This window comes from Podarcis erhardii (assembly GCF_964252035.2).
Source record: "Podarcis erhardii genome assembly, chromosome: 13".
Classification (NCBI taxonomy): Eukaryota; Metazoa; Chordata; class Lepidosauria; order Squamata; family Lacertidae; genus Podarcis; species Podarcis erhardii.
In genome coordinates this window covers 25,698,843-25,725,314 of record NC_138502.1, presented here as the reverse complement: position 1 = coordinate 25,725,314, position 26,472 = coordinate 25,698,843, and the positions used below count along the sequence as shown (strand labels likewise).

General features: G+C 44.1%; 2 protein-coding genes across 4 annotated transcripts in view; one reads left to right on the top strand and one right to left on the bottom strand.

Moving 5' to 3' along the window:
- The window catches only part of LOC309327451 (long-chain fatty acid transport protein 2-like), a 59,766-nt gene that overhangs the window by 27,827 nt on the left and 5,467 nt on the right, over positions 1-26,472 (bottom strand). Inside the window, exons 5-10 of one of the 2 annotated variants that reach the window (XM_081836739.1) lie at positions 26,191-26,385; positions 18,339-18,429; positions 17,050-17,248; positions 15,660-15,757; positions 14,475-14,605; positions 12,646-13,325 (exon numbers count right to left, since the gene is read on the bottom strand). In XM_081836739.1, coding sequence (XP_081692865.1) covers positions 13,149-13,325; positions 14,475-14,605; positions 15,660-15,757; positions 17,050-17,248; positions 18,339-18,429; positions 26,191-26,385 — 891 coding nt within the window. In that variant the 3' untranslated portion in view covers positions 12,646-13,148. Of the gene's footprint in view, positions 1-12,645; positions 13,326-14,474; positions 14,606-15,659; positions 15,758-17,049; positions 17,249-18,338; positions 18,430-26,190; positions 26,386-26,472 lie in introns of those variants that run through there. The other variant, XM_081836740.1, reaches the window with a different exon arrangement.
- Positions 1,964-8,008, top strand: LOC309327468 (olfactory receptor 6N2-like). 2 transcript variants are annotated; one of them, XM_081836770.1, is made up of 2 exons: positions 1,964-2,371; positions 4,061-8,007. In XM_081836770.1, the coding sequence occupies exon 2, from the start codon at positions 4,073-4,075 to the stop codon at positions 5,021-5,023; it is 951 nt and encodes a 316-aa protein (XP_081692896.1). In that variant the 5' UTR covers positions 1,964-2,371; positions 4,061-4,072; the 3' UTR covers positions 5,024-8,007. The 2 variants fall into 2 exon arrangements, with proteins under 2 accessions (XP_081692896.1, XP_081692895.1); XM_081836769.1 differs by lacking the exon at positions 1,964-2,371 and adding an exon at positions 2,404-2,569 and having other exon boundaries at positions 4,061-8,008.

Genomic DNA, 26,472 nt, shown 5'->3' with positions numbered 1-26,472 from the left:
TCAGTTCTGTCACCTTTTTTTAAGATATTGATAATTTTGGCATCCCTAAAGTCTGCTGGGACTTCTTCTCTTTCCCAAACTTTTTCGATGAGCTTGTGAAATTGTTGTACAAGTTCAATTCTGCCCACTTTGAAGATTTCCGCAGGTATCCCATCAGGTCCACTGGTTTTGTTGTTTTTCATTTGGTTAATAGCTGTACACAACTCTCCAGATTTGGAGATAATGCAAGCTTATCTTGAACTTGTTTTTGTGGAATTTGTGAGAGGACCGCAGCAGCTCCGGGGGAGTTGCGGCTAAGGAGATGTTGGTAATGTTCTTTCGCGCAGTGCAATAGCTTCTTTATCTTTTAGAAGTGTGATACCATCTGCTGAGCGTACGGGGCATATGCCATGATTTATTGGCCCATAGTTTTTAAATCCCAGTGCACTCAAGAGCATATACATATATATGCATGCTCACACCCTGGAGTTAGCAGATAAGAAATAAACATTACATTGGTGGCTCCCAAACCTTTTTGGTCCACAGCCCCCTTGGTTCCATAAACTCATCCCCAGTGCCTTCTAATCTATAAAAAAGCATTATTCAGAATAGCAGTCTGCACCACTCACTAAGGAAGATAATAACACAATAAAATTCAAAAGGGTAACAATTAATTTCACATTTGTTCAAAAACAATTAAAATATTTAGTTCAACCGATTAAACCAATTTGATGGACTCAATCCAGTTATACCAGCTTTTCAAAGTCTGATAGTCATTTACACTACCAATGTCGCCCAACTTGTCTCTTAGCACCCACTGTGTAATCCCATCACCACAACCCGGGGTGGTTAACTGCCCACTTTGAGAACCATGGCACAGAGCTTTCCAAACTGTGTGTCGTGACACACACCCTTCTCAAACACACATGCCCCTTTATTCACAGGCTCACAAAGACATGTAATAATGTACATGTGGAATGTAATAAGATGCGAAATCATTAAAACCCTGTATTTATTACATTGACTAACAAAGGAGAGATATTAAATAATAAATATAAAATGTTTTTAATGATTGGCTTATATTTATTTATTTACTATTAAAAATAAGAATTTAATTTCTCTGTTTTGTGAGTTGGTATTATAGATACAGCACAGAGAATCTCTGAAAATCATTTGAAGAAACACACACACACAGAGAGAGAGAGAGAGAGAGAGAGAGAGAGAGAGAGAGAGAGAACAACACCAATGCTGCCCCGACAGCCATTTAGTGGCCAAAAAAAAAGGCCTGTCAGAACAAAAAAGGTTGCTTGCTGGTGACAGGAAAGCTGACTAGGGCCAGTCTAGTCTCCCTTGGAAAGTAGTTCCACAATCTAGGAGCAGCCACCAAGAAGGCCCCCTCTTATCTTCACCAAACGTGCCTGTGAGTGAGATGGGACTGAGAGAAAGACTTCCTTGGAATATCTCAAAGCCGAGCAGAATCATATAGGGAGAGTTGGTCTTTCAGATAGCCTGAACACAAGCTGTATAGGGCTTTGTAGATCATAACCAAAACTTTGAATGGTGCCTGGAAACGGACTGGTAGCCAGTGGGGATTTGTGAAACAAGATCTTTCTGTTCTCCCTTATGGTACTCAATTGAGCATCAAGTCCTAGCAGGAAACAGGACTGGTTGAAGGCATGGCAATGAGGGATGAGTTCAAGGCAGCTGGATTAGCTGTATGATAAGGACTAGTTGGCCCTGGGGGGGGGGGACAGTTTCCTCTTCCCGCTCAGAAGCTCCAAACAAGGGTCCCTGATTATCAACATCAGGATATATTTTTGGATTACAGCAATCCTAGGCGAAAAGGCCCGGGAAGTGTGGAGTCTTTTCTATGGGTATTCAAGAGAACCAGTCTAGTTATGGAATATTCATCCACAGTGCTTAGTAAGGAGAAATCCTAAGATCTGAAAATAATGAAAATTATGTAGTGTGTGTGTGTGTGTGTGTTTGTTAAAGGAGGATCGCTTTTAACACCCAGACTTAAGTGGATGCTGATCTATCAGAAGGGGTGGGGTGGGAAACATTAGCTTACATTGCTCTTTTGGGATATTTGTTTTGATTATTCATTTGTTTCCTGCTTTCTTTGCTTTTTAAAAAACATCCTTCAAGTAAGGTGCATGACAACTACCCAAAGTAACTATATTTAAAGCTCCCTCATTAATTACAAGAGCAAACCTTTTCGGATGAGAGACATTCCTTCCCTTTCAAGTGATTTGCAGCCCACTCCTAACTGCATTTTTGTGTTGGCATCTCGGGAGACAAGTGAATAGTGTGCCTTCTGGGATAAAGTCAAACCATTGGGGAGTTACAGCGCCAGCTGTGGCTGTAGAGACCAATATGGGAGAGGCTACAGGTGCACCATGGCATTTCTTTGCTCTGAACTCTTCAGCGCATTTACTCACAAATAAACTCTGTGGGAATTACTACTCCCTGATGAGTGTGTTGTGTGAATTGCAGCCCAGAGGCTCCTGGGGTCTGTGAAAAAGTCAGCCTAATGTTTGGTGCCTCCAGAGTTTTTGGATCCAATTTCTTGCAGTCAAAAATCCTCCAGGTATAGTTGCATTTTAGGAGATATTTATATTTATTTATTTATTTATTTATATTTATACTCAGTAGGGTATGTTGATTTCCTGGGGAAACGGTTTTGTTCTCAAGAGCTATAGTCTGTGGAATAATAAACAAGTGATGTCCACAGGGGTCTTGGATATGAATTATATTTTCCCATTGTGGATGAGGGGATTGGTACACCTAAAAGATTGTCTCACTTCTCTACACGCCGAACCAAAATCACTGCATTCTGCAGGAGAGGTTATCCTGCAGCACTGTCTGATCTTTCTGCACAATATCAGAACTGAGCCTTTGGCATTGGAGCCTCTACTCCTTGGAACTCCCATTAAACACCAGAGAGGCAGCATCACTGTTTTTTTCTCGGCACCTGCCAAAGATGTTCTTCTTTCAACAAGTCTTCTAAATTAAGGTGTTTGTCAATGTTGGTATCTGTATTGGATATAATTGGTATGTTATGTATGTCCTGTTGCTGTTTTAAATTTTCAACTTACCTAATTATCTATCTATATATCCACACACACCATATTTTATATTTACATTATTTTGTGTATGTTTTTATTACATTGTAAATCACTTTGGGATGCCTCATGGGATGCAATTCATGGGTGAGACGTTATTATTATTATTATTACTATTATTATTATTATTATTATTATTATTATTATTATTATTATTATTACTATTATTATTATTATTATTATTATTATCTTCTAAAAGCATTGAGGAAATAATTCATCAGGCCTCCAGTCTCTGCTTCTTAATCTTGAATGTTTGAGAACTGGCAGTGGTTTGTTAGAGGTGGAAAGAAAGACAAGCTGTATACACTCAGAGGCACTGTCATCACTCCCCAGACGCTATAGAGTCCTGGCATTGAAAGCAGAGTAAACACTCAGCTCCCTTTGAAGAAAAGAGATGAACCCATTTCAGTCCCAGGTACCATGTGCAATTTCTTGTGATTGGTGGGAGCTGGCCACCTGCGCCCCATCCTATTCTTGTGCACTACGTTTGCCTTCAGTGACTGTGCCCATCACTTTCAGCAGGGAGGGAGCACAGCAGTGCACAGCCTTTATTAACCATCGCTTCTAATACTAGGACATGGGTTGCGCTGTGGTCTAAACCACTGAACCTCTTGGTTTAGTCCTGCTGGCCACATGACCCGGAAAGCACCAAGTAAAAGAAATGTTCCTTTTCCCCTCCCACCCCCCAACCCACTGTTTTTTCCAATCATATCTGAGAATGGAAGTATGTGGTTTTATGTAATTGACACACAGATTCCCTAAAAAATTCTGGAGCTTTTGTTAAAAAGATTGAACTGTACTATACTATTTGTGTGGTCATAATAATCCTTGCAAACTTCAAGGAATGGTATCTTTCAAGTTACAGGGAAATGCTGTGAAAGTCTGAGGCAGACATGAACTCCATGACCTTCTATTCGCCAGCCTCTCATCTTCATAGATTTTATTTCCTATTCTAGATTAGCCTACCTATGATGCAGGTTGAAGCTATCAATGGCACTTCAGTGTCTGAGTTTGAGCTTGATGGGTTCCTCAACTTGGGCGACTACGGCATACTCCTCTTTGCCATCTTCTTGGTGACCTACCTCCTCATCCTCAGTGCAAATGTTCTTATCTTAAGCCTCATCTCTGCCACTCCTCGTCTTCATGTCCCCATGTATTTCTTCATTGCTGTGTTGGCCACCTTGGAGGTGTTCTATACTACCATTACCATGCCCAGGGTGCTGGTAGACCTTCTGAGGAGCAAGAAGTCCATTTCCTTCAGGAGCTGCCTTCTGCAAATCTATTTCTTCCACAGTGTGGGTATCTCAGAGGCCTGCTTGCTTGCAGTGATGGCTTACGACCGGTACTTAGCCATCTGTGCCCCGTTAAACTATATGGCCAAGATGACGCCCCAACTTTGCATTCAGCTTGTGCTGGGGTGCTGTGCGTGTGGTTTTGCATGTCCTTTGCCGGAGATTGTTCTGACTTCCAAGTTGCCCTTCTGTGGGCCTAGTCATATAGATCATATATTCTGTGACTTCCCCCAGGTGATCAGTCTTGCTTGCACAGACATATCGACCAGCATCATGTTGGATTTTGCCCTCCACACCATCGCCATCCTGGCCCTCATCTTCCTCATCCTCCTCTCATACATGAAGATACTGAAAGTCATTGTTAAGATCAATAGCTTGGAGGGGCGCCAGAAGGCTTTTTCCACCTGTGCCTCCCACCTCATTGTGGTCCTTACTTTTTTTGGAACTACTGGCTTCATGTATATGCACTTGACATGGATGGGATCGGGACGTTATGACAAGATTGTTGCAGTCATCTACGCCTTTTTTATCCCTCTCTTCAACCCCATCATCTATTCTCTGAGAAACAAAGAAATCAGAGATGTGATCAGAAAGACTGTTGGGTTTCCATGTGCCAGCAACATATGAGGTGGTTTCTGAACTTCTTGGGACATCAGGAAGTCATTCCACGATCAAAAGTCCTGCTCACCCAGCGATTGTTGCTGTAATTACGGTTTTTGAAAAGAAAAGAAAAAAGATGGACGTCTAACAAAATTTATTTCCACAGTTTCACTTTTAAAGAAAAGGGAAATCGATTCAAATAAGAAGAAACAGAATTCAAACTTTCTTATCTCCCTTTGGAGTTTTGCATTTAATGTGTATGTAATATCTAGATTTACATATGCATACATTTGCGATCATCAGCATGTGATGTTGCACTTCAGCATGCATGATCCATGATTGTGAAGCTCTTAATACTTCATTGTACCAATTTAAATGTAGCACCGTACCTACAAAGAAAAATGGCATTCCATGACAGTGTATGCATTAGTAACTTAAACTGCAGTCTGGTTGGGGGGGGGTGCCTCAGTGCAGCATTTCTTAAGGGAAGCATCAATATGCTATTAGTCAGAAGACAGTGTGCTGTTAGTACACTACACATAGTGTGTATACAAGGAGTTGTGAAATGGGACTTCACTGTGCTCTAAAGTGGTAATTTGTGCACACCCTAAATCTAGAAACTTACCTAGTGACTGCAACCTCAAGCCTATATTTTACTTCTTTGTTTGTCCTCACTCCCCACCCCGTGACTTGCTGTGTATGATATCTTGCTTGATGAAGAGTTTTGCATCACTCCAAAGTCTGCAACTCTTTAGTGGCATGTTGCTTGGCCCTAATAAAGGTATTGCCCGATTGAGGACGTTAAAGGAAAAGGTGCTGTTTTGGTTTTAAATCCTATGCACTCAAGAGGATATGCATATATATGCATGCTCACACCTTGGAGTTAGCAGATAAGAAATAAACACTAGATCAGTGGCTCCCAAACCTTTTTGGGCCACAGCCCCCTTGGTTCCATAAACTTATCCCCATGGCCTTCTAATCTATAAGAAGCATTATTCAGAATAGCAGTCTGCACCACCCACTAAGGAAGATAATAACACAATAAAATTCAAAACGGTAACAATTAATTTCAGTGGTAAAGATGAATGTATTGCCAAAGATGTTGTTCTTATTTCAAGCCATACCAATTATTGATAATGTTAACTGTTTTAAAGAATAGCAGAAAGCATTGTCTCAATTTATCTGGCAGGGGGAAAAACCCAGAATTAAATATAAGTTACTAACAGATACTAAAGAAAGAGGGGGATTCTCCCTGCCAGACCTGAAGATATATTTTGAAGCTGCAGCTTTCTGCTGGATAAAGGAATGGATTCAATTAGACAATGTTGATGTGCTGGATCTGGAGGGATTTGACAATGTATTTGGTTGGCATGCATATCTACAGTACAACAAGATAAAGGCCCACAAAGTTTTTAAAAATCATGTAATTAAAAAATCTCTGTATAATGTTTGGATAAGATATACATTTCTCTTAGAAAGGAAATGTGGCTTTCACCAATGGAAGCTAAGGCGCAGAAAAAACTAAATATGAAGACTAAATGGTTGGAATATGCTGATTTATTGTTGGAAGATAATGAAGGATTTAAATTGAGACCATTTGATCAAATTAAAGATAAACTGGATGGTTGGTTACAATATTACCAGATCAATGAGTTGTATATGTTTGATAAGAAAAATGGTTTTGCAACGGAAAAAAACAAATTGGAAATGGTGTTGTTAGATACGGATGTTAAAAATCTATCTAAAATGTATAATTTGCTGTTGGAGTGGCATACAAAGGATGAACAAGTCAAATCTGTTATGATGGATTGGGCAAGTGACGTGGGACACAATATAATGTTGGAAGATTGGGAAAGGTTGTGGAAGGTATGGTACTAAAACAAAATATTATGAAAATGATTTATAGGTGGTACTTAACCCTGGTAAAACTAGCAAAGATTTATCATACGTATGATAACTCATGCTGGAAGTGTTAAGAAAAGGAAGGCACCTTTTACCATATGTGGTGGACATGTCCTAAGGTTAAGGACTTCTGGGAAAAGATTTATAATGAGTTTAAAGAAATGTTGAAATATACATTTGTAAAGAAACCAGAAGCCTTTTTACTTGGAATAATAGGATTGGAATTGCCCCCAAAAGATGCTATGTTATTTTTGTATGCCACTACAGTGGCAAGACTGCTATTAGCAGAAAATTGGAAATCTCAAGGAAAACCAATGGTAGAAGAACGGCAGATGAAGATGTTGGAGTTTCTGGAGCTGGCTGACCTGACTGGAAGAATTCGTGAACGGAAAGAGGAGGAATACCAAGAAGACTGGATGAAAGTTAAAGACTATAATATTGTAATATAAGATAATTGAGAAGGTTCTTGAAAGTACTAAACAGGCCTAGGATAATGTCAGGGAACTGCCATCAGTGCCGGAGGGAGAGAGCAAGCTCCAGAGGGATTCCAGAGAGCGTCCCGGGATGGGGAGAGGCAGCCCAGCTTCTGGGGAAGAGAATCAACGTAGCACCAGTGGAGAAGGGGGGCAGATGGGGGAATCGGAGAGGCGGTCCCATGACTCCTTGCCGGGGACCAGCGGGGAGAGTAAGGGTCCTCCGCTGCCTACGCCCTCCTTACGCAGAAGGCTTCCGCGCAGGGAGAGTAGGAGGAGACTAGGCGTCAAAGAGCTTCTTTGCTGGTAGAAGTTTAAGAAACTCCCACTGACGGATTCTGCCAGCGATTGAGACAGCCACGGGTGAGTGGCTGTCCGGAGAGAAAAGGTTCACTCAGGCAACCCAGCCAGGTGTTGCCACCGGCTTATGCACGAGCAGACCCTAGAACCATTACAGCAATCCGTCAGTCCCTGATGTTGCTTGTGCGCAGCCCCAGAGAGGCAGCACGATGAGCCAAACAGGGCCGGCCGGAGAGACAGAGCAAGAAGCCATGGTGCGAGGTCTGGTCGAGAGGAACTGAGACCTGGAGGCGCATGTAGCTACCCTGTCTGCGCGGCTGGAGGAGAGACCGGCTCAGGATGCACAGGTCAGAGCCACCCCGATAGGGAACAAGGTCCCGGGGCTGATACACAAGTTTGGTGGAAAGCCCCAAGACTACAATGCTTTCTGAACGGAAATTCAGTACGCTTTGGAATTGCAGAAAAATGACTCTGCGGATGACGGGGAGAGGGTGGCTTACATTGTGGGACATCTGCAGGATGGGGCGTGTGAATGGATCAGGCCCCTAATGGCGACGCAGAATGATGCATTGAAGGATATTAAGAAATTATACCAGGGAATGGACGCGATGTTCTCCAGCGAGGTTGAGCAAAGCGTGACACGGCGGGAGCTGATGGGGTGCAAGCAGGGGGGCCTGTCCGTCAGAAACTACTGGTCGCGTTTTGCGATGTTAGTCCACAAGCTCGGGTGGGATCTGGACTCTGAACCAATGCAAATGTTGTTTGAAGTGGGTTTGTCCCCCGAAGTGAAAGACGAGTTGTCCCGAGTGCCCCACCCGCGGTCGATGGATGAACTCACAAAGACTGTGCTTGCGATTGGTGTACGCCAGGAAGCACGGGCTCAGGAGAAGCGGGAGATAAGGGCGGAACGTTTCCATGACAACCGCATTCTGGAGATGCCAAGGGAGCCTTCCCAGGCGGCGGAGCCGATGGAAATTGATGGAGCGCACGCGCACGAAGTTTCAAACGCTGGTGAAGGTCGAGGGGAAAGGGAGGGGAAGGAGTGGAAAACTACCAAGAAGTGTTTCCTCTGTCAGCGACCGGGACATTTTGCAAAGGTCTGCCCTCAACGAAAAGCCTGGCAAGGCATGATGGGGGCTGCAGGCCACGACGAGAAGGGGGAGGAAGGGCCGGTGCAGGGAAACGACAACGCCTGGCTGCAAACCAGCAGGGGCAGCAGCCAGGCCAGCGACCAATAGAAGTGCCCCAGCCTGACCCCCCCAAGGTAGCTATAGCCATAGAGGTGGTGCTAGAACTCCCAAATGTCAAAGTGGAGGGACTGCTAGATTCTGGCAACTCTTGTAATTTCTTCAGCAGAGACTTCGCTCTGGAGCACCAACTCCACCTGTTACCACTAAATTTTCCCTTGCAGGTGACCACCATCGATGGCAGGGAACTCCTGGGAGGGGAAGTGACACACCAGACACCGCCAATGCGAATGAGGGTCTCCAGGTACACAGAAACCATTGCCTTTCACGTGGCCACGCTGGCAGGACCCCCAATAATACTGGGAATGAGCTGGCTGGCAATACATGACCCAGTGGTGTCATGGCATCAGCGGTCGGTCACCTTTGGGTCAGCTTACTGCTTAGAACATTGTCTGGGAGGGAAGGAACCCAGAATGACTGTGGCCAGGTTGGCTGGGTTGGCCCTGGAGCAAAAAGGGGAGGTGCCACCACAATATGCTGAATTGAAGGAGGTCTTCAGTGAGAGGGAGGCAGACAGACTGCCCCCCCACAGGCCCTTTGACTGCCAAATCAACCTGCTTCCAGGGGCTCAGTTACCGGTGGGTAAGCTGTATGCCATGTCCGACCGGGAGATGCAGGAGTTGCGGCAGTTTATTGACAAGAACCTGAAGAGAGGTTTCATAAGGGAATCAAAGGCGGCGGGGGGCAGTCCGGTGTTCTTTGTGGACAAAAAAGAGACTAATCAGCCCAGATTAGTCGTGGATTACCAGGCCCTAAACCTGGTGTCAGAACCCGTGACATTCCCAATGCCCAGGATTGATGATATTTTGACACGTGTGAGGCAGGGGAAGATTTTTACCAAGCTAGACCTCAGGGGAGCATACAATCTGATTAGGATAAGGGAGGGGGACGAATGGAAAACGACCATGTTCACCCCCCCCGGGGGCTTTTGAGTACTTAGACATGCCATTTGGATTACAATCGGGGTCCGCCTGCTTTCAAGCACTCATGCACCACGTGTTGGGGCCTGTGCTGGTCCCGGGGGTAAAGTACCGTGGGCGTAAGCAGAGTCCACACGAAGAGGGGTGAGGTCCGAGGCGGAGAGCCGGGCGGGGAACAGGAACGCTGGAACAGGAGGCCGAGCAGGGAACAGGAACACCGGATGGTCAGGAACAGGAGGCCGAGCAGGGATCAGGAACACAGGAAGGTCCGAAGCCAACAACGACGTTGCTCCCGCAACCTGGGACCGGGCTGACTGGGCTTTTATCCTCTTCTAAGGCCAGGGGCGGTCCCAGCCCCCAGGAGCCCCGCCTCCTCTGGCCTTAAGGCGAGCACTCCTCCTGGGAGCAACCAGTTCCCTTCGCCTCTCTGCCCTAAGTCTCTGCAGATCAGGAGAGGCCGAAGGGTTACTGGGCCCTGGAGGAGGCTCACCTGTAGCCACTGAGTCCTCAAGCCCCTCTGGGGCCAGAAGGGTTTCACTTGGGGCCAGCTCCTGGTGCTCTGCCACAGGTGCAGGCTCTTCAGCATCTAGGCCTTGCCCCAGTTCAGCCGGCCCTGGAGGCGGGGACTCCTGTGCAGGCTGGGATTCCTCTGGTTCATCCTCTGAATCGGAATCCCAGGCCATCACAGGGCCCCTGCTGTACAAGACTTGCGTAGCCTTTTTGGATGACGTCTTAATCTATTCGGACAATGAAAAGCAACACATCAGAGACGTCAGGGAGGTGCTACAGAGACTGAAGAAGCATCAGTTGTGGGTCAAGCTGGAGAAGTGCCAATTCCACGCCAGGGAGGTCGAGTTCCTGGGGTACAGGTTGTCAGACAAAGGACTAGCTATGGACCCGGGCAAAGTGAAGGCAGTGCTGGAATGGAAAGCCCCCCAAAACAGAAAGGATGTGCAGAGGTTCCTAGGCTTCAGCAACTTCTACAGGAAGTTTATAAAGAACTTTGCTCACTTGACAGCGCCCATAACGGATTGTCTTAGTAGCAAAAAGAAGTTCACGGGGACAGAGGGTGCGTAGCAATCCTTTGAAAGACTGAAGAAGGCGTTCGCCTCAGAAGAGCAGCTCCTGCACGGGATCCGGAGAAGCCCATGAGACTGGAGACGGACGCGTCCGACCACGCCATTAGAGTGGTCTTTTTGCAGCCCGGGGCCAAGCAGAACTGGAGGCCGTGTGCCTTTTTCTCAAGGAAGCTGAGCAAGTCGGAGCAAAACTACACAGTGTATGACCGAGAACTGCTTGCGATCTATGCGGCATTTCGGCAATGGAGACATCTATTGATAGGGGCGCGGCACAAGATCCAGGTCCGAACTAACCACAAGAACTTGGAATACTGGCGGACCGCGCGAGTTTGAGGAAAAGGAAGGGCTACTGTACCATAAGGGGGCGCTGTATGTACCGGGGGAGACTTTGAGGGGGAAGGTACTTAGACAACTCCACGACAACCCAACAGCTGGGCACTTTGGACAGCACAAGACCATGCTACTTGTCACCAGACAGTTCTGGTGGCCAAAGGTGAGGGAAAATGTACGAGAATATGTACGAGGGTGCGATTGATGCCAGAGGGCTAAGGGGGAAAGGGCTGCCCCCGTGGGGTTACTGGAACCCTTACCGACACCGGGAAAGCCCTGGGAGGTGGTGTCCATTGATTTTATGACAGATCTGCCCAAGTCAAGGGGAAAGACAGCGGTTATGGTAGTAGTCGATCTACTGACTAAAATGTGCCATTTCGTAGCTTGCTCACATGCAGCAACGGCAGAGGAGACAGCCAGGCTGTTTGTGGATCACATTTTTAGACTGCATGGGGCTCCTTTGAGGGTAATCTCAGATCACGGGAAACAATTTACTTCCCGGTTCTGGAGGAAGCTCATGAGCTTGCTACAGGTCAAGGTGAGCTTCTTGACGGCGAGGCACCCAGAAACCAACGGACAAGCCGAAAGACCGAACAATATACTCCAGCAATACCTACGCTGTTATGTCAGCGAGAGACAGAACGATTGGGTAGAGAAATTAGCTTTGGCTGAATTTGCGTACAATAACGCTGAACACGTGTCCACGGGAATGAGCCCTTTCATGGCCAATTACGGGTGTCACCCCAGGGCCTTCCCGGGGCGGGGGGAGGAAGGATGGAGTGTACCTGCGGCTGAGCAATTTGTGGAGGAAATGGAGGCCTTACACCAGCAGGATGGAGAGGCAGCCCAGCTTCTGGGGAAGAGAATCAGCGTAGCACCAGTGGAGAAGGGGGGCAGATGGGGGAATCGGAGAGGTGGTCCCATGACTCCTTGCCAGGGACCAGCGGGGAGAGTAAGGGTCCTCCGCTGCCTACGCCCTTCTTGCGCAGAAGGCTTCCGTGCAGGGAGAGTAGGAGGAGACTAGGAGTCAAAGAGCTTCTTTGTTGGAAGAAGTTTAAGAAACGCCCACTGACGGATTCTGCCAGCGATTGAGACAGCCACGGGTGAGTGGCTGTCCGAACAGAAAAGGTTCACTCAGGCAACCCAGCCAGGTGTTGGCTTACGCATGAGCAACCCCTAGAACCATTACAGATAACAATAAGAATGTGGCATATCAATATGGTTTTAAGATAATAAGAAAAGAGTTGAATATAGTCAATTGAAGGAACTAATTATCTAGAAAGATGTTTGGGAGAACTGTTACAAGGTGATATAATGAAATTCAGTTGGGGGGGATTTGAGGAAGTCACTTAACAATGGAAATTAAAAAAAAGAAAGAATATGTGTCGTTCCCCCCTCTTTTTAGTATTGTAATGTGTTTTGTGTGTTTCATATGTTATATTTGTCATAAATGTGGAAAATAATAAAATTTTGGGGAAATTTCCCCCCCACATTTGTTCAAAATCCAATAGTCATTTACACCTTCACTGCCACCCCCACCTGTCTCTTAGCACCCAACGTGTAATCCCTTCACCACAACCCGGGGTGGCTCACTGCCCACTTTGAGAACCATGGCACAGAGCTTTCCAAACCATGTGTCGTGACACATTTGTGTGTCGGCTGCAGTGTGTAGGTATGTCACGTGAATGCTCCCCTTGCTAACCTCTGGTTTGCTAGTAGAACTAAATTACTGTGTCATGAAATGATGCATGTCTAAAAAGTGTGTGACCAACATGAAAAGTTTGGAAAGCTCTGCCATGGCAATAGATTATCCCCCCTTTTCCAGGCAGAAGCCAAGTAGCTCAACACTATAGTTGTTCCTAGGTTGCCACTAGGGCAGTTAAAGAGACAATTGCTCCTTTTCACAGCTTCAGCTTCCTCTCTGCAATGGTGCTGAAGATCTGTGGAGTCAAGGGCATGTAACATTCTTCAGAGTCATCGAGGAAGAAGAGGGGGTCACTGATGACAGCAGGGTCAAATCCTTCCTTTACCAACTGGCTTTTGACATGCTTGAAAGTGCCCGTGATCTCCAGGGTGTCCTGCATGGGAAAGAGCAGTGCAGTGAGTAGAGAACAACCAATGCCACCCCGCTCCAAGACATTCCTGGAGCAGGCCAAGGGAGTCAGTGTTTTGAGCAGTGGCAGGACAGATGTACCAGAACAGGCTCTGAGCTCTGCTAGGCAAGCTGGCATCCTAAGCATCTCATTAGAGATAATGAGAGTGGATTTCACTCTGTTCATTTACTGTTGCTGAAGGCCAAACAACATGGATCTATGACTCGGGGCTCATCCAGACTTCCTTTTGGGCTGTCTGTCTTTGAGTGTTGTTGTTGTTGTTTTTATCCTGGCACTTTCCCTGGGAAAGCTTGAAGGAAACGACAATCGGGGCTTCCATGCATAGGAGCCAACTCCTAGGGGCCAACGTTCTTCCTTCTCATACAATACCTGCCCCCCATATTTTATTCAAATTAGCACCCCTGTTTCCATGGATTAATGTTTGCTCTGATTCAGCGGTAAAATACAGGTTTTCCCGGGGGAGGGTGGAGCCCCCAGAAAAAATAAACAAAAAAACAAAAAAACTTATTGGACGCAGAGTTTTAAAGCACAGACCTGTATTTGAAAAGAGTGGCACAAAAGAAAGTCTATGATGAGACTATGACTTCTGACTTGGCCTGCCCTGGGTCAGTGCTTGTCTATAGGCAGGGAACACATTTTCAGCTTGAGGGTGTCATTCTCTTGGCTGTGTGTGTGTGTGCATATGTATGTGTGCACAGCTGGCCATGGGTGAGGTCATTCTACACCCTTTCACACTCACACATGCATGCAACACACACACACACACACACACACTTACACACTTTCCCCTCCCCTTGCTGCTCCTCTGATTAGGAAACAGCCGAAAAGTCAGGAAAGGACACTATAGAGGAATCCGTGCCCCACACTCTCTCAAACACACATGCCCATTCATGCACAGGCTCACAAAGACATATTGTACCCAGCCAGCCTCCTCTCCGCATGGTCTTGCCCCCTGGTGCTTCATTGATTGAGAAACAGCTGAGCAAGAAGGTGATGGATGGCTGATGAAGTGTGAGAGGCAGGGAAGGGAAGAATTCCCAGGGTAGGAGGCTGACCTATGGGGTTTCTCAAGGCCACAAGCACAGGGAGGAAAGTGGCAAGAAGGGATCGTACCTGGATGCGAACAAAGCGAGGTATGGCATAGGCTGGCAGGAAATCCTTGGCGTGCGCATACAGCTTCTGCCCATCAAAGGAGTGCCCCTTCTTAAGGCAGATTGCAGCCATCCCAGTCTTTCCTTCATGGCCTGGAACAAACCAGAAGGGACCGGTTTGGGTGTGTGTGTGTGGAAAGCCATGTCACATGTAAATGAATGCACCTAGAACAGCTGTGGACTGGCTAGCTAAAAACACTCCAATTCACACAGGCTTACCCTGCCATATGAATGATCCAGTTTCTTGTTCTTCTGATCTTTTCCTTTTTCCAAAAATTTTTTGGATTTTCTACATTGACCACTTTGGTTTTTGAGCTAGCTGTGGAGGAAAGCAAGGACCTTTCCTTCACAACCAGCACAGAAATGCAGGGCCGCCTCCAGATTGTCACATTCCCACACGGTACACTGAAAACACACTTCGGTAGAGTATGAGACTCTTCATCTCAGGATCATGGGTTTGAGCCCCACGTTGGGCAAAAGCTTCCTGCGTTGCAGGGGGTCGGACTAGATGACTCTCGTGTTCCCTTCCAACTCTACAATTTGTTGATTCTATGATTCCTCCCCCTCCCAAGAATCCCGGGAACTACAATTCCTGGAACCCCTAACAAATTGCATTTCCCAGGATTCCTTGAGGAAGCCATGGGCTTTAAGTGTGCGTTAAATGTTTTGTTTGTTTCATTTCTATCCCACCTTTCCTCTAAGAAGCTCAAGGCAGTGAACAAGCTTCACCTCCTCCCCATTTTATCCTCACAACAACCCTTAGAGGTAAGTGAGGCTGAGAGTGAGAGACTGGCCCAAGGTCACTTTAGTGAGCTTCGTGACTGAGTGGGGATTTGAATCCTGGTCTCCCAGCTCCTAGTCCAGCATTCTAGCCACTACACCACACGGACTCTTTAAACATAGGCTTCTGTAAATGTATGTTGTGGGCGTGACCACTATCTTGCAAGAGTGATTCAGTTGCAGTCTGGGGATATCCGCCTACCAGCCTTTCACAAATCGGTTCACAGAACCCAAATGACCGAAGAGCTACAGCCGTTCGTGAGAGACTGAACCTTGTTGCTGGTGAGCGGATAATCTTGCCATATATTTGGACGCTAAATGTGGCAGCAGTTAGACTGGTTTTTATCCAATGGAATTTCAGACCCACCTGGCACTGGTACCCCATAGACATTGACTTCCTGGATGAATCTCAGTGGTGCCAGGGTGTTCTCCACTTCTGTAGTGGCCACGTTTTCCCCTTTCCAGCTGCATGGACAAAACAGATTATTCCCAGATGGGTTTGGTAAAAGTGAACATCCCTCATTTCGTTCATAATCGGGAATTTTGTCATTGGCGCAAGCGAGGAGGCCAGTTTGTGGTTCCTCGGTGTTTTTGAACGCTGCGTCCTTGCCTGCTTATATAAGTTGTGCTGTGTTGGTTTGATATAGTGGTTGTTTCGGGGGCCCTCCAAACACCTTTTTAATTGTATACATACTTTGTGCTCATGATGGTATCAGGGCAGTTATACATGCTCCCTCTTTCAATACTGTTTGTGCCTTCAAAAGTTTCAGGGCGGACACAGGGCTTTGTTCCCAGCTGTTAAAGCTCCCGTAACTTCCTGCTTCTAATCCAGTAACCTTTAATGCCACAAATGCTTGGCAGAGTGCAGTTTTTGCTGGATCCCTTCCAGATGATGCATTAACGTCAGGGAAGCATCGCAGAACAACTCATAAAGCAAAATGATGTGCGGATGGTCCAGTATAAATCCACCACTAATGCGCTATTATTAAACCAACGGCATTGTGCAGAATATATCCACAAAGAAACACCAGTCTAGAGGGGCCCTTACTGTATTATTGCCTTGTAACGCACCCTGGGATCTTCCTTATTGAAGTGCATCTTCCTTTCCTGCTATTTATTTAGAATAGCCTGGGCGACTAACAACAGTATCAAAACAACCAACCTTAAAATACAATGAACAAGCATCTAAAAAAAACAATGAACGATCAGTAGAAAGAGCAAAAGTATGTAGATCCAGTCATATTCATTGAAGCAGTGACTAACCATTGACAAAGGATGGACTAGATATTTTGTTATCAGTAATGAGATAAAATTACTTATTAGTATTTGGATACTGGTTTCAATCATTCAGGGCTCTTCACCTACAAGATCTTGTTGCGATCCTTACGGCGACAATAGGGAGCCTGTGGCCTTCCAGATCTGGCTGGACCTCAACTCCCATCAACCTCAACCAGCGTGGCCAGTGGTCAGGAAAGATGGGAACTGTAGCACAGCAATCCCTGCAGGATTACAGGTTTCCCATCCCCATCTTGCATAACAAGATAAGTGAGCCTTATTATACCCAAATCACACCTGGGGACGACGGTGGTGAGATTTGAACTAGATGCTTCATGACACTCTGAGCTACTGCCCTACACTAGCTCTTAGGTGTTTGCCAGCATTTGTGAATGCTACCTATGCTAATGAAACACTGGTGCTGACTGCCTGTTCTACATTTGTCAGAATATCAGCCGCAGAACCTGTGTGGCGGGACTCACCGGAAAGTATCTCCTACCCGGTCCTTGAAATATACAAAGCCTTCATGGTCTTCCATCAGAAGGTCGCCGCTATTGAAGTAGCAGTCTCCTTTGGTGAAAACATCCCGGAGAATCTTCTTCTCCGACTTCTGTCGGTCTCCTGCGTAACCATAAAATGGGGCAATCCCAGTGATTTTGGCCACATACAAGCCTGTCTCACCTGGGAAAAGAAAAGGGAATGAAGCTGAATCAACTAATATTCATCCTCCAACAAAGAACCACGGGCAAGACGACTGGGTGCTTCCGGTGGGAGTCAGCCAATGCTACTGGGGACCAGCCTTCCTACCGTATTCCTTGCTGCCACTGCTGGCATCTCTAGCAGCTGTCAGAATGCACAGCAAGGGAGCACATGTGAGTGACTCTGCTTTAGGACACTGTTTCCTCAGGTATTCATCCCTAAATCGGGTGAAGCACATCGCCACACCTGATTGCTGCAGAATATACTGATTTGGCAGGATGCTGGCCTCAGTTGGGCCACCCTGTGAAATCCCTGAGCAGTAGATTCAAGACAGGCCAGAAACACATTATGTTACAAAAAATTACTTTCAAAAATGCGAATATTAGGGGAAATCCCACACGATCATGTGTACAATAGAAGAAACAATTTTTTGTGTGGCTATTAAAAAATTAAATTAAATTAAAAAATTAAATTAAATTAAAAAAATAAATTAAATTAAAAAAATAAAAAATAAATAAATAAAAAATAGCTGATATAGAATCCTATTTTCAGGTAGGATTCAATCACATACCAACAAATTCAGTCTTCTTCACCCAAATATTGAACTTTTTGCACAAAGGAATGGAATGGGGGAAATGGACTAGAAAGTGAAGATTAAAGCTTGCTTTGATGCAATGTCATCTAACGTCCCTGCAAATAAATTAGGATGAATTAAATAACCAATGACATCTAATTTCCCTGCAAACAAAACTGGATGGATGCTAATTAAACAGGAAGCAACCTAAGACTGGAGAAATGAGAAACTGAAGTTGAAACTGAGAGATGCATCCATCCCTTCTGGTGCCCCTGAAGGGATGGATGAAGACTCTTCACATTTAACACAAAGCAGGAGTAGCTCACACTTCCTCTTTCGAAGATTCTTCTTCTGTTCTATGTGTGAAGAAGGGACTCTGCCATCTTTCTTGCTGGGAGAGATGTGAGTCTAGAGGCCATGTACAGTACCTTCTTATGAGTTAGGACTCTGACAATACAAAGCCCAGTTCCTCTCTGAATGCCAACTTTACTGGCTTACCTGGGGTCACTGGGATGCAATGTCCGTTCTTGTCTCTCACAGGCTCATCCTTGTCAACGTCATATTTGATGATTTCGTACTTTGCCAGTTTCTGAGGTGGAACAAGCAGGAAATGGAAACATGATCCCACAAGGCTGAAATTCAAGTCTGCACATGGACTGGAATATATTTTATGAATGACCCAAGGGAACAGGGAGCTTATCACTACTACTACTACTAATAATAATAATATACTGCTAATTCTTTTTTTTTTTAAATCAGTTTACAACAATTGTACATAAAACCATAGAAGACAAACCATAGAATTTATCTAGGAAGCACAACAATACCTGAAGCCCTAAAGGTCTCTGCGAGGTAGGTTGGACTGAGAAACAGCAGCTGAGCCAAGCTCATCTTTGCAGCTGAGCAGAGATTTGAGTCTGGCCTCCTTGATCTAAACCAGGTATTGAGAACCTTTGGTCCTCCAGGTGTCACTGAATGAACTGCAGCCATCACCCCTGGCCATTGACCATGCTTGCCAGGGCTGATGGGAGTTATACTTCATCAACATCTGGAGAGCCAAAGGTCCCTCAACCCTGGTCTAAATCCAGAACATTGCTGCTCTACCTTACTGGTTAGTGTACTCCTGGTAGCAGCTGAAGCTCAGGGGCAGAGAACCTCTTTTTTTTTTTTATAAGATATTTATTAAGGTTATTACAAAAAAACACATGAATACATCCATCATAAAAAGAAAAAACAGACAAAGCAAAAATGGACAGAAAATAAACAAAAAATACACAATAAAACAGAAAAAAAACATAGTAGAAAAACATGAAAAAGAAAAGATCCAATTTTTAGCTTTATACTTGTTTAACCCTGGTTCTTGACTTCCTCACACCTCCCTTTTTTGCGTTCCCATTTACCCAATCAAATTCAGCAAATCCTTACCCTCTTTCAATTCTCATTGTTAATTATATAGCTTAGCATATTATATCTCCAATCTTTCTTCCCTTTTTAATTCATTTTTACATATTCCTTATAACTTTATCACTAATGCCATATTATTTTTAAGTCCGACATCATCTTAGCATTCATAAATTTTACAATAGTTTTGTAGATAATCTTTAAATTTCTTCCAATCCTCTTCCACCGACTCTTCTCCCAGGTCTCGGATTCTGCCGGTCATTTCTGCCATCTCCATATAGTCGATTACTTGCATCTGCCATTCTTCCATGGTGGGTAGTTCTTGTGTTTTCCAATACTTTGCGATAAGTATTCTTGCTGCTGCAGTAGCGTACATAAAGAAAGTTCTATCCTTCTTTAACACCAATTGGCCGACTATGCCCAGGAGAAAGGCCTCTGGTTTCTTCAAGAAAGTGTACTTAAACACCTTTTTCATTTCATTATATATCATTTCCCAGAAAGCCTTAATCCTTGGGCACGTCCCCCAAAGGTGAAAGAATGTACCTTCAGTCTCCTTACATTTCCAGCATTTGTTATCGGGCAAATGGTAGATTTTTGCAAGCTTGACTGGGGTCATGTACCACCTATAGATCATTTTCATAATATTTTCTCTTAAGGCATTACATGCCGTAAATTTCATACCGGTGGTCCACAACTGTTCCCAGTCAGCAAACATAATGTTATGACCAATATCTTGTGCCCATTTAATCATTGCTGATTTAACTGTTTCATCCTGTGTATTCCATTTTAACAGCAAGTTATACATTCTTGATAGTATCTTAGTTTTAGGTTCTAATAGTTCTGTTTCTAGTTTTGATCTTTCCACCTGGAAGCCAATTTTTTTGTCCAAATTGTAAACCTCTCTTATTTGGTAATAGTGAAGCCAATCTCGCACTTTATCTTTTAATTTCTCAAAACTCTGCAGTTTCAATTTATCTCCTTCTTGTTCTAATATCTCCCAATATTTCGGCCATTTGGCCTCCATATTGAGTCTTTTCAAAGCCTTTGCTTCCATGGGTGACAACCACCTTGGGGTCTTGTTTTCCAGTAAGTCTTTATATCTTATCCAGACATTAAACAATGCTTTCCTGACAATATGGTTTTTAAATGCTTTATGTGCTTTAACCTTGTCGTACCACAAATATCCATGCCACCCAAAAACATTGTTAAAACCTTCTAAATCCAAAATGTCTGTGTTCTCAAGAAGCAGCCAGTCTTTCAGCCAGCAGAATGCTGCTGATTCATAGTATAATTTAAAGTCTGGCAGGGCAAACCCACCTCTTTCCTTTACATCAGTTAGTATTTTAAATTTTATTCTGGGCTTTTTGCCCTGCCAGACAAATCTAGAGATATCTCTCTGCCACTTCTTGAAACAGTCCATCTTGTCCACAATTTGCAATGCTTGAAACAAAAATAACATTTTTGGCAATACATTCATCTTTATAACTGCAATTCGACCCAACAAGGAAAGCTTCAGATTTGACCATATTTCTAGATCTTTTTTAACTTCTGACCAACATTTCTCATAATTATCTTTAAATAAATTCAAATTCTTAGCAGTCATAAAACCCCCCAGATATTTTACTTTCTTAACCAATATTAAACCTGTCTCTTCCTGAAACCTCTCTTTCTCAATCAGTGTTAGATTTTTCTCAAGCACCTTAGTTTTTGACTTGTTCAGCTTGAATCCTGCCACATGACCAAATTCTTGAATCAGTTCTAATACCCTTTTCGTACTAGATTCTGGCTCCTGTAACGTCAAAACCAGGTCATCTGCAAAAGCTTTCAGTTTATATTGTTTAACTCCGACCTGGATACCTTTAATCAAATGGTCCCTTCTAATCATGTTCAGCAAAACCTCCAGGACCAAAATAAAAAGTAATGGAGAGATGGGGCAACCCTGTCGTGTTCCTTTTTCTATCTTAAATTCTTCTGTCACCACGTTATTAACTATCAATTTAGCCTTTTGTTCTGAATAAATTGCACTTATACCATTTTCAAACCCTTGACCCACCCCCATTCCCTGAAGATTTTTCTTCATAAAATTCCAAGAAATATTGTCAAAGGCCTTCTCCGCATCTATGAAAATTAAAACTGCTTTTGTGTTAATATTCACTTGTAATTTCTCCAAAATGTTAATTATGTTTCTTGTGTTGTCAGACAAGTGTCTACCTGGGAGAAAGCCAACTTGGTCCTTATGTATCTCTTCAACTAATACCTTTTTTAATCTATTAGCCAAAATGTCAGCAAAAATTTTGTAATCCACATTTAACAGGGATATGGGGCGGTAGTTCTTAAGTTGTGTCTTTTCAGACTCAGTTTTCGGTATAAGTGTAATAAAAGCTTCTTTCCACAACTCAGGTGCCTTCTTCCCCTCCAAAATTTCATTACAGACCTGCTTTAGTGGTTGAATTAACCAGTCTTTCAAAGATTTATAATATTTTGCAGTTAACCCATCCGGCCCTGGAGATTTCCCCAACTGCATATTCTGAATGGCACCTTCAATCTCCTGTTCTGTAATCTGGTAGTTCAGCATTATCTTATTTTCTTGAGAAATTTTTTGTAATCCATTTGATCTTAAAAATTGATCTATATCAGTCTCTTTCTGTGGCCCTTGTGTTTAAAGTATCTCTGGAAGCACCTTCTAATCTCCACTGGATTCTGAATGTCCTTTCTCTTCTATCTCAAGATTTGTAATAGTATTTAACTTCTGTCTTTTTTTCAACTGCCAAGCTAGCAGTTTTCCACATTTATTTGCCGACTCAAATGTCTTTTGTCTCATCTGTTTAATTTTCCATTCTACTTCCTGATTTATCAATTTCATGTATTGTACTTGGTATAACTTAATTTCTCTCAGAATCTCTTGTGACTTTGGTTTCGATCTTAGTTTCTTCTCTCCTTTTATTTTCTCTAAAATTTTATCTTTTATCTCATTTTGAGTTCTCTTTTTTATTGCATTCTGTTGAATTAGAAACCCTCTCATAACCGCTGTACTTGCATTCCCAGATTACTCTTTTTTCAACCATAGTTTTCAGATTTACTTCAAAATAGTCTCTCAAAGTCTTTTGGGCCTTCTTAATAACCTCTTGGTCTCTTAGAAAGGTGTCATTCATCTTCCATCTAAAGGAACCGATTGGTGTTAGTTTCATTTCCATCTTTACCGCATTATGGTCGGAGCAAGTTTTTGGGCAGATTTCCACCTTTCTTGTCTTAGGTGCCAGTCCTCTAGTTATCCATATTTGATCAATTCTAGTCCATGTCATTTTGGCTTCAGAGAAGAATGTACCTTCTCTTCCAAGGGGATTCTTAGTTCTCCAGATGTCCATATTGTCAGTCAGTTCAAAAAAAAGTTTTTGGTAGTCTGCCATCTTTTGTTACAGACTGTCTCTGTGCCTTGTCCATGTTCGTAGATACCACTCCATTCATATCTCCCATCATAATAATGTTATAATCCAGGTAGTTCAACAATGTCTCATGCAACTTCTTATACAACTCCGATTTCCCCTCATTTGGTGCATAAATTCCTAAAATCAAGAATTTTTCTCCTTGTGATTGAATTTCAATTGCCAAGATTCTTCCTTGTTCATCTTTAAAAACAAATTTTGGTGATAGGCTTTCTTTTGCATAGATAACCACTCCTCTCTTTTTAACCTTATCCGATGAAATAAACTCTTGGCCCAATCTTTTATTGATCAATACTTTCCTGTGTAGCCTAATCACGTGTGTTTCCTGTAAACAAATTATGTCCAATTGTTCCTTTTTTAATAAATGAAAGACTTTCCTCCTTTTTTCTGGGGAATTTAGACCATGAATATTCCAAGTTAGTAGTTGCAGAGACATGGTGTGATAATTCTATTTTCCTCCAACTGCTCCCAAAAGTTCTTCTTCCTTTGACGGTGGTATCACTTTCCTTGGTTTGTCAGATCCCAAATGTGTTAATGCTGAGCCTAATGCTCCAGATCTTAAGGCTCTTAGTTCTTCCTCAACCCCTATTTGAAGGTCTCCTTGGTGGTCACTCAAGAATTTTTCCTTGTCTTCAACTGATCTTATTTTAACTTTTTTCCCTTTAAAGGTAAAGGACAGCCCCTGGGGGAATTCCCATCTAAAGACAATTTTGTTGCTTCTCAATAGGGCCACTAAATCTCCGTAGTTTGCTCTAAGTTCCAATAAATGTTTTGGGATATCCTTATAAATTTCCACTCTTGAGTCTTTGATCTCCAAAGTCTTCTGGAAGTGCACACTCAATATCTTATCTCTCTCTTTCCTTCATTCTGAGGGAGATCAAACAGTCTCTCGACCTGTTTTTCCTCCTCCCTTACCAAGTCTAAACGCACTTACTATCTTAAAGTCTTTATCCTCTTCCAAAGCCCAAAATTCTTCAAATTCCTGTGTAAGATACTCACTTAGATTCTCTTTTTCAAGTTCTGGTACTGCCCTGATCCTGAGATTATTCTGTTTATCTTTCAATTCAATCATAGACAGAAATGCTTAATGTTCCCCAATCTGTTTACGCATCGGTTTTATTTCTTCCTCGACAGCCACTACTTTCTCCTTTGCCTCCTCAGCTATTTTTCAATTTGATGCAGATTCTTCCAATAATTTTCCAATAGATTGTGCATTGGAATTCACTTGCTGGCTCAAATTATTAATGCTAACAGTGTTTTGATCAATTTTAGTTGATTGTTCAGTCACTTGCTTACTTAGGCGTTCCAATTTTTCATAAATTTTGTTTAACACCGAGGTAAAATCCTCTCCTGAAGCCATTCCTTTAGGCCTAGTTTGGTCAAAATCTTCCTCCTGTGTCACAGGAAGACCAGGAACAGATGATCTGCGTAGCTGAGAAATTATGCTAGGCTGTTGTGTTTTAGTCTTAGATGACCTTGTTGTCTTGCCAGTCATCCCACTTCTGTCTATGAATCAAGGTCAGTCCCACGGTCAATTCTTCCCGTGGAAAATCCCCAGAGTCAAGAATGGAAAATTCCCCCAGTAAATGCACAGTCTCAATGTTCCTCTAGGGGGACACTGTATCCGTCATTAAAGTTACAATTAACAAGTCTTTTTCCAACTTTCCAAAGTGTCCCTTAAAAAACTAGCAACAGTTTCAAATCATAAAGAAAACCTTCAAAAAAGCATGACTTTTTGCAGAGTTGAGCTTACCAAAGTTACAATGTCTATAGATAGTGCGAGTTTCAATGTAACAGTTCTAAACAGCCTGGCAGCCTGGCAGCCATTACCGGGAGTTCAATGGCTTTCTTTTCTTTTTTTCCACTACACGGATGAAAGGAAAACAGTCAAATTATCCTCTTCCCCCCTCTCTTTGCCGGGGGGGGGGAGTTCTTCTCTTTGATGCTCAGAGTTAGATATTTACAGTTCCACTCTCCAAAGCATTAGTTTTAAGAGTCTTTGCTTTTGAAATCTAAACAAAGCCGGGAGGTGGACTTCCTGGTTGCACCTTCCTGATTCAGTGTCAAATTCAAAACTTTTTTCCTTTGGTCTCAAATTCATAAACTTCACCTACTCACGGGTAGTTGTTTAGCAGCCGAATGGTCACAGGAAAAAGGTCAGCGCTCTCCGACAACAGCTTTGCGGCTTCACCCCACGGAAAGAGCAATAGACTCACAGCACCGCGCCAAACTCCCGTTACGCTCCGGAACCCCTTGCGTGGTCCCTTCGCAGGTTCGGGGGGCGCAACCGGTGCCCGCTGAGTCCCACGGTCACAGGCTTCTTCTGTCTGTGATTTTTTCACGAGGGTCTCCGCTTCGCCGTAGCGGACGACCCGTTTCCGCGGAGCTTCGCCCTCCAGAATCAGAAAGAGACAGCCATTGTCGTTGGCGCCGCCTCCGGAAGTCCAGAGAACCTCTTTTTTGCCCGCATTGCCTCATTCGAGTTTAATGATATGCTGTTGTTGGGGGGCAAAGCCCAAAGTGGACGGGCGCAAATCCAGATATACACATGCCCAAATGCCTCACCAGACATGCTTCCTTACGGAGCTTTGAGAAAAGGGTTTCCCTTTCTCAGCACACAGTAAGGAAATGCAGCAAGGTGCCACTGGAGCTGCTTCTTTGTCTGTTGGCAGTGTGGCTTGGCAGCCATGCCCCTCTTTGCCACTGATTTGTTGAGTGGCATAATGGACGAGATCAGGCTTGAACCTCAGCAGGAATAGCTGGGCAGTGGGCAACCTGCGGAGGCTGCACTATGCCAACAAACTATCTTTCCAAGTCTTACATTTTTGCTTGGGGGGGGGGTGCCGACAAAATTCTTGGTACCTTTCCCTGTACTTTCCCCTGCTGTGGGCTTTTATCTTGCTTCACCTTTGTGTTGCATTCTCTCTACTGCTTTCTAGCTGTCTGAGAGGAGAGGTGGTCAGTCCTGACATGCCCTGTGAATGGAGTGCAGCAGGAATAACAAGTTCTGGATTGTGTGCAGCAAGACTTGGGCCACATCCACTCCATATATTTCAAGAGCGGGACGTGGGTGGCACTGTGGCCTAAGCCACTGAGCCTCTTGGGCTTGCGATTGGAAAGTTGGCAGTTTGAATCTGCACGACGGGGTGAGCTCCCATTGCTCTGTTGCAGCTTCTGCCAACCTAGCAGTTTGAAAGCATAGCAGTACGAGTAGATAAATAGGTACCACTGTGGTGGGAGGGTAAACTGCATTTCCCTGTGCACTGGCACTCATCTGTGTGCCAGTAGTGGTTTAGTCGTGCTGACCACATGACACGGAAAGCTGTCTGCAGCCGAAACAGGGTCTCCCTCAGTCTGGAAAGCGAGGTGAGTGCTGCACCCCATAGTCACCTTTGATTGGACTTAACCATCCAGAGGTTAGATAAGATCTAGATAAGAATGTATATCTAAACAGGGTTTCAGGTAGCTATGGGTTTGCTGAGGTATTCTAGTTTAGTTCTCATTACCTTGTAGAGGAAGTGGGACCTTCCCACAGCTCCAACTTTTCCTGTGGTGTTAAAAAACCCGGCGTTCCCCTCTGTTGCTCCATAGATCTCATAGATTTGGATGGGTCCAAATCGGTGCAGGAACTCCTCCCAGATGTCCGCACGCATGCCGTTGCCTATTGCCATTCGCACACAGTGGTCTCGGTCGCTGTCTGTCTGCAAAGCAGCATGTCAGAGGGGTCGCTGCTGAACTAAATAAACTTTGCTAATATTTATTATTATTATACATTTCTATGCCACCTT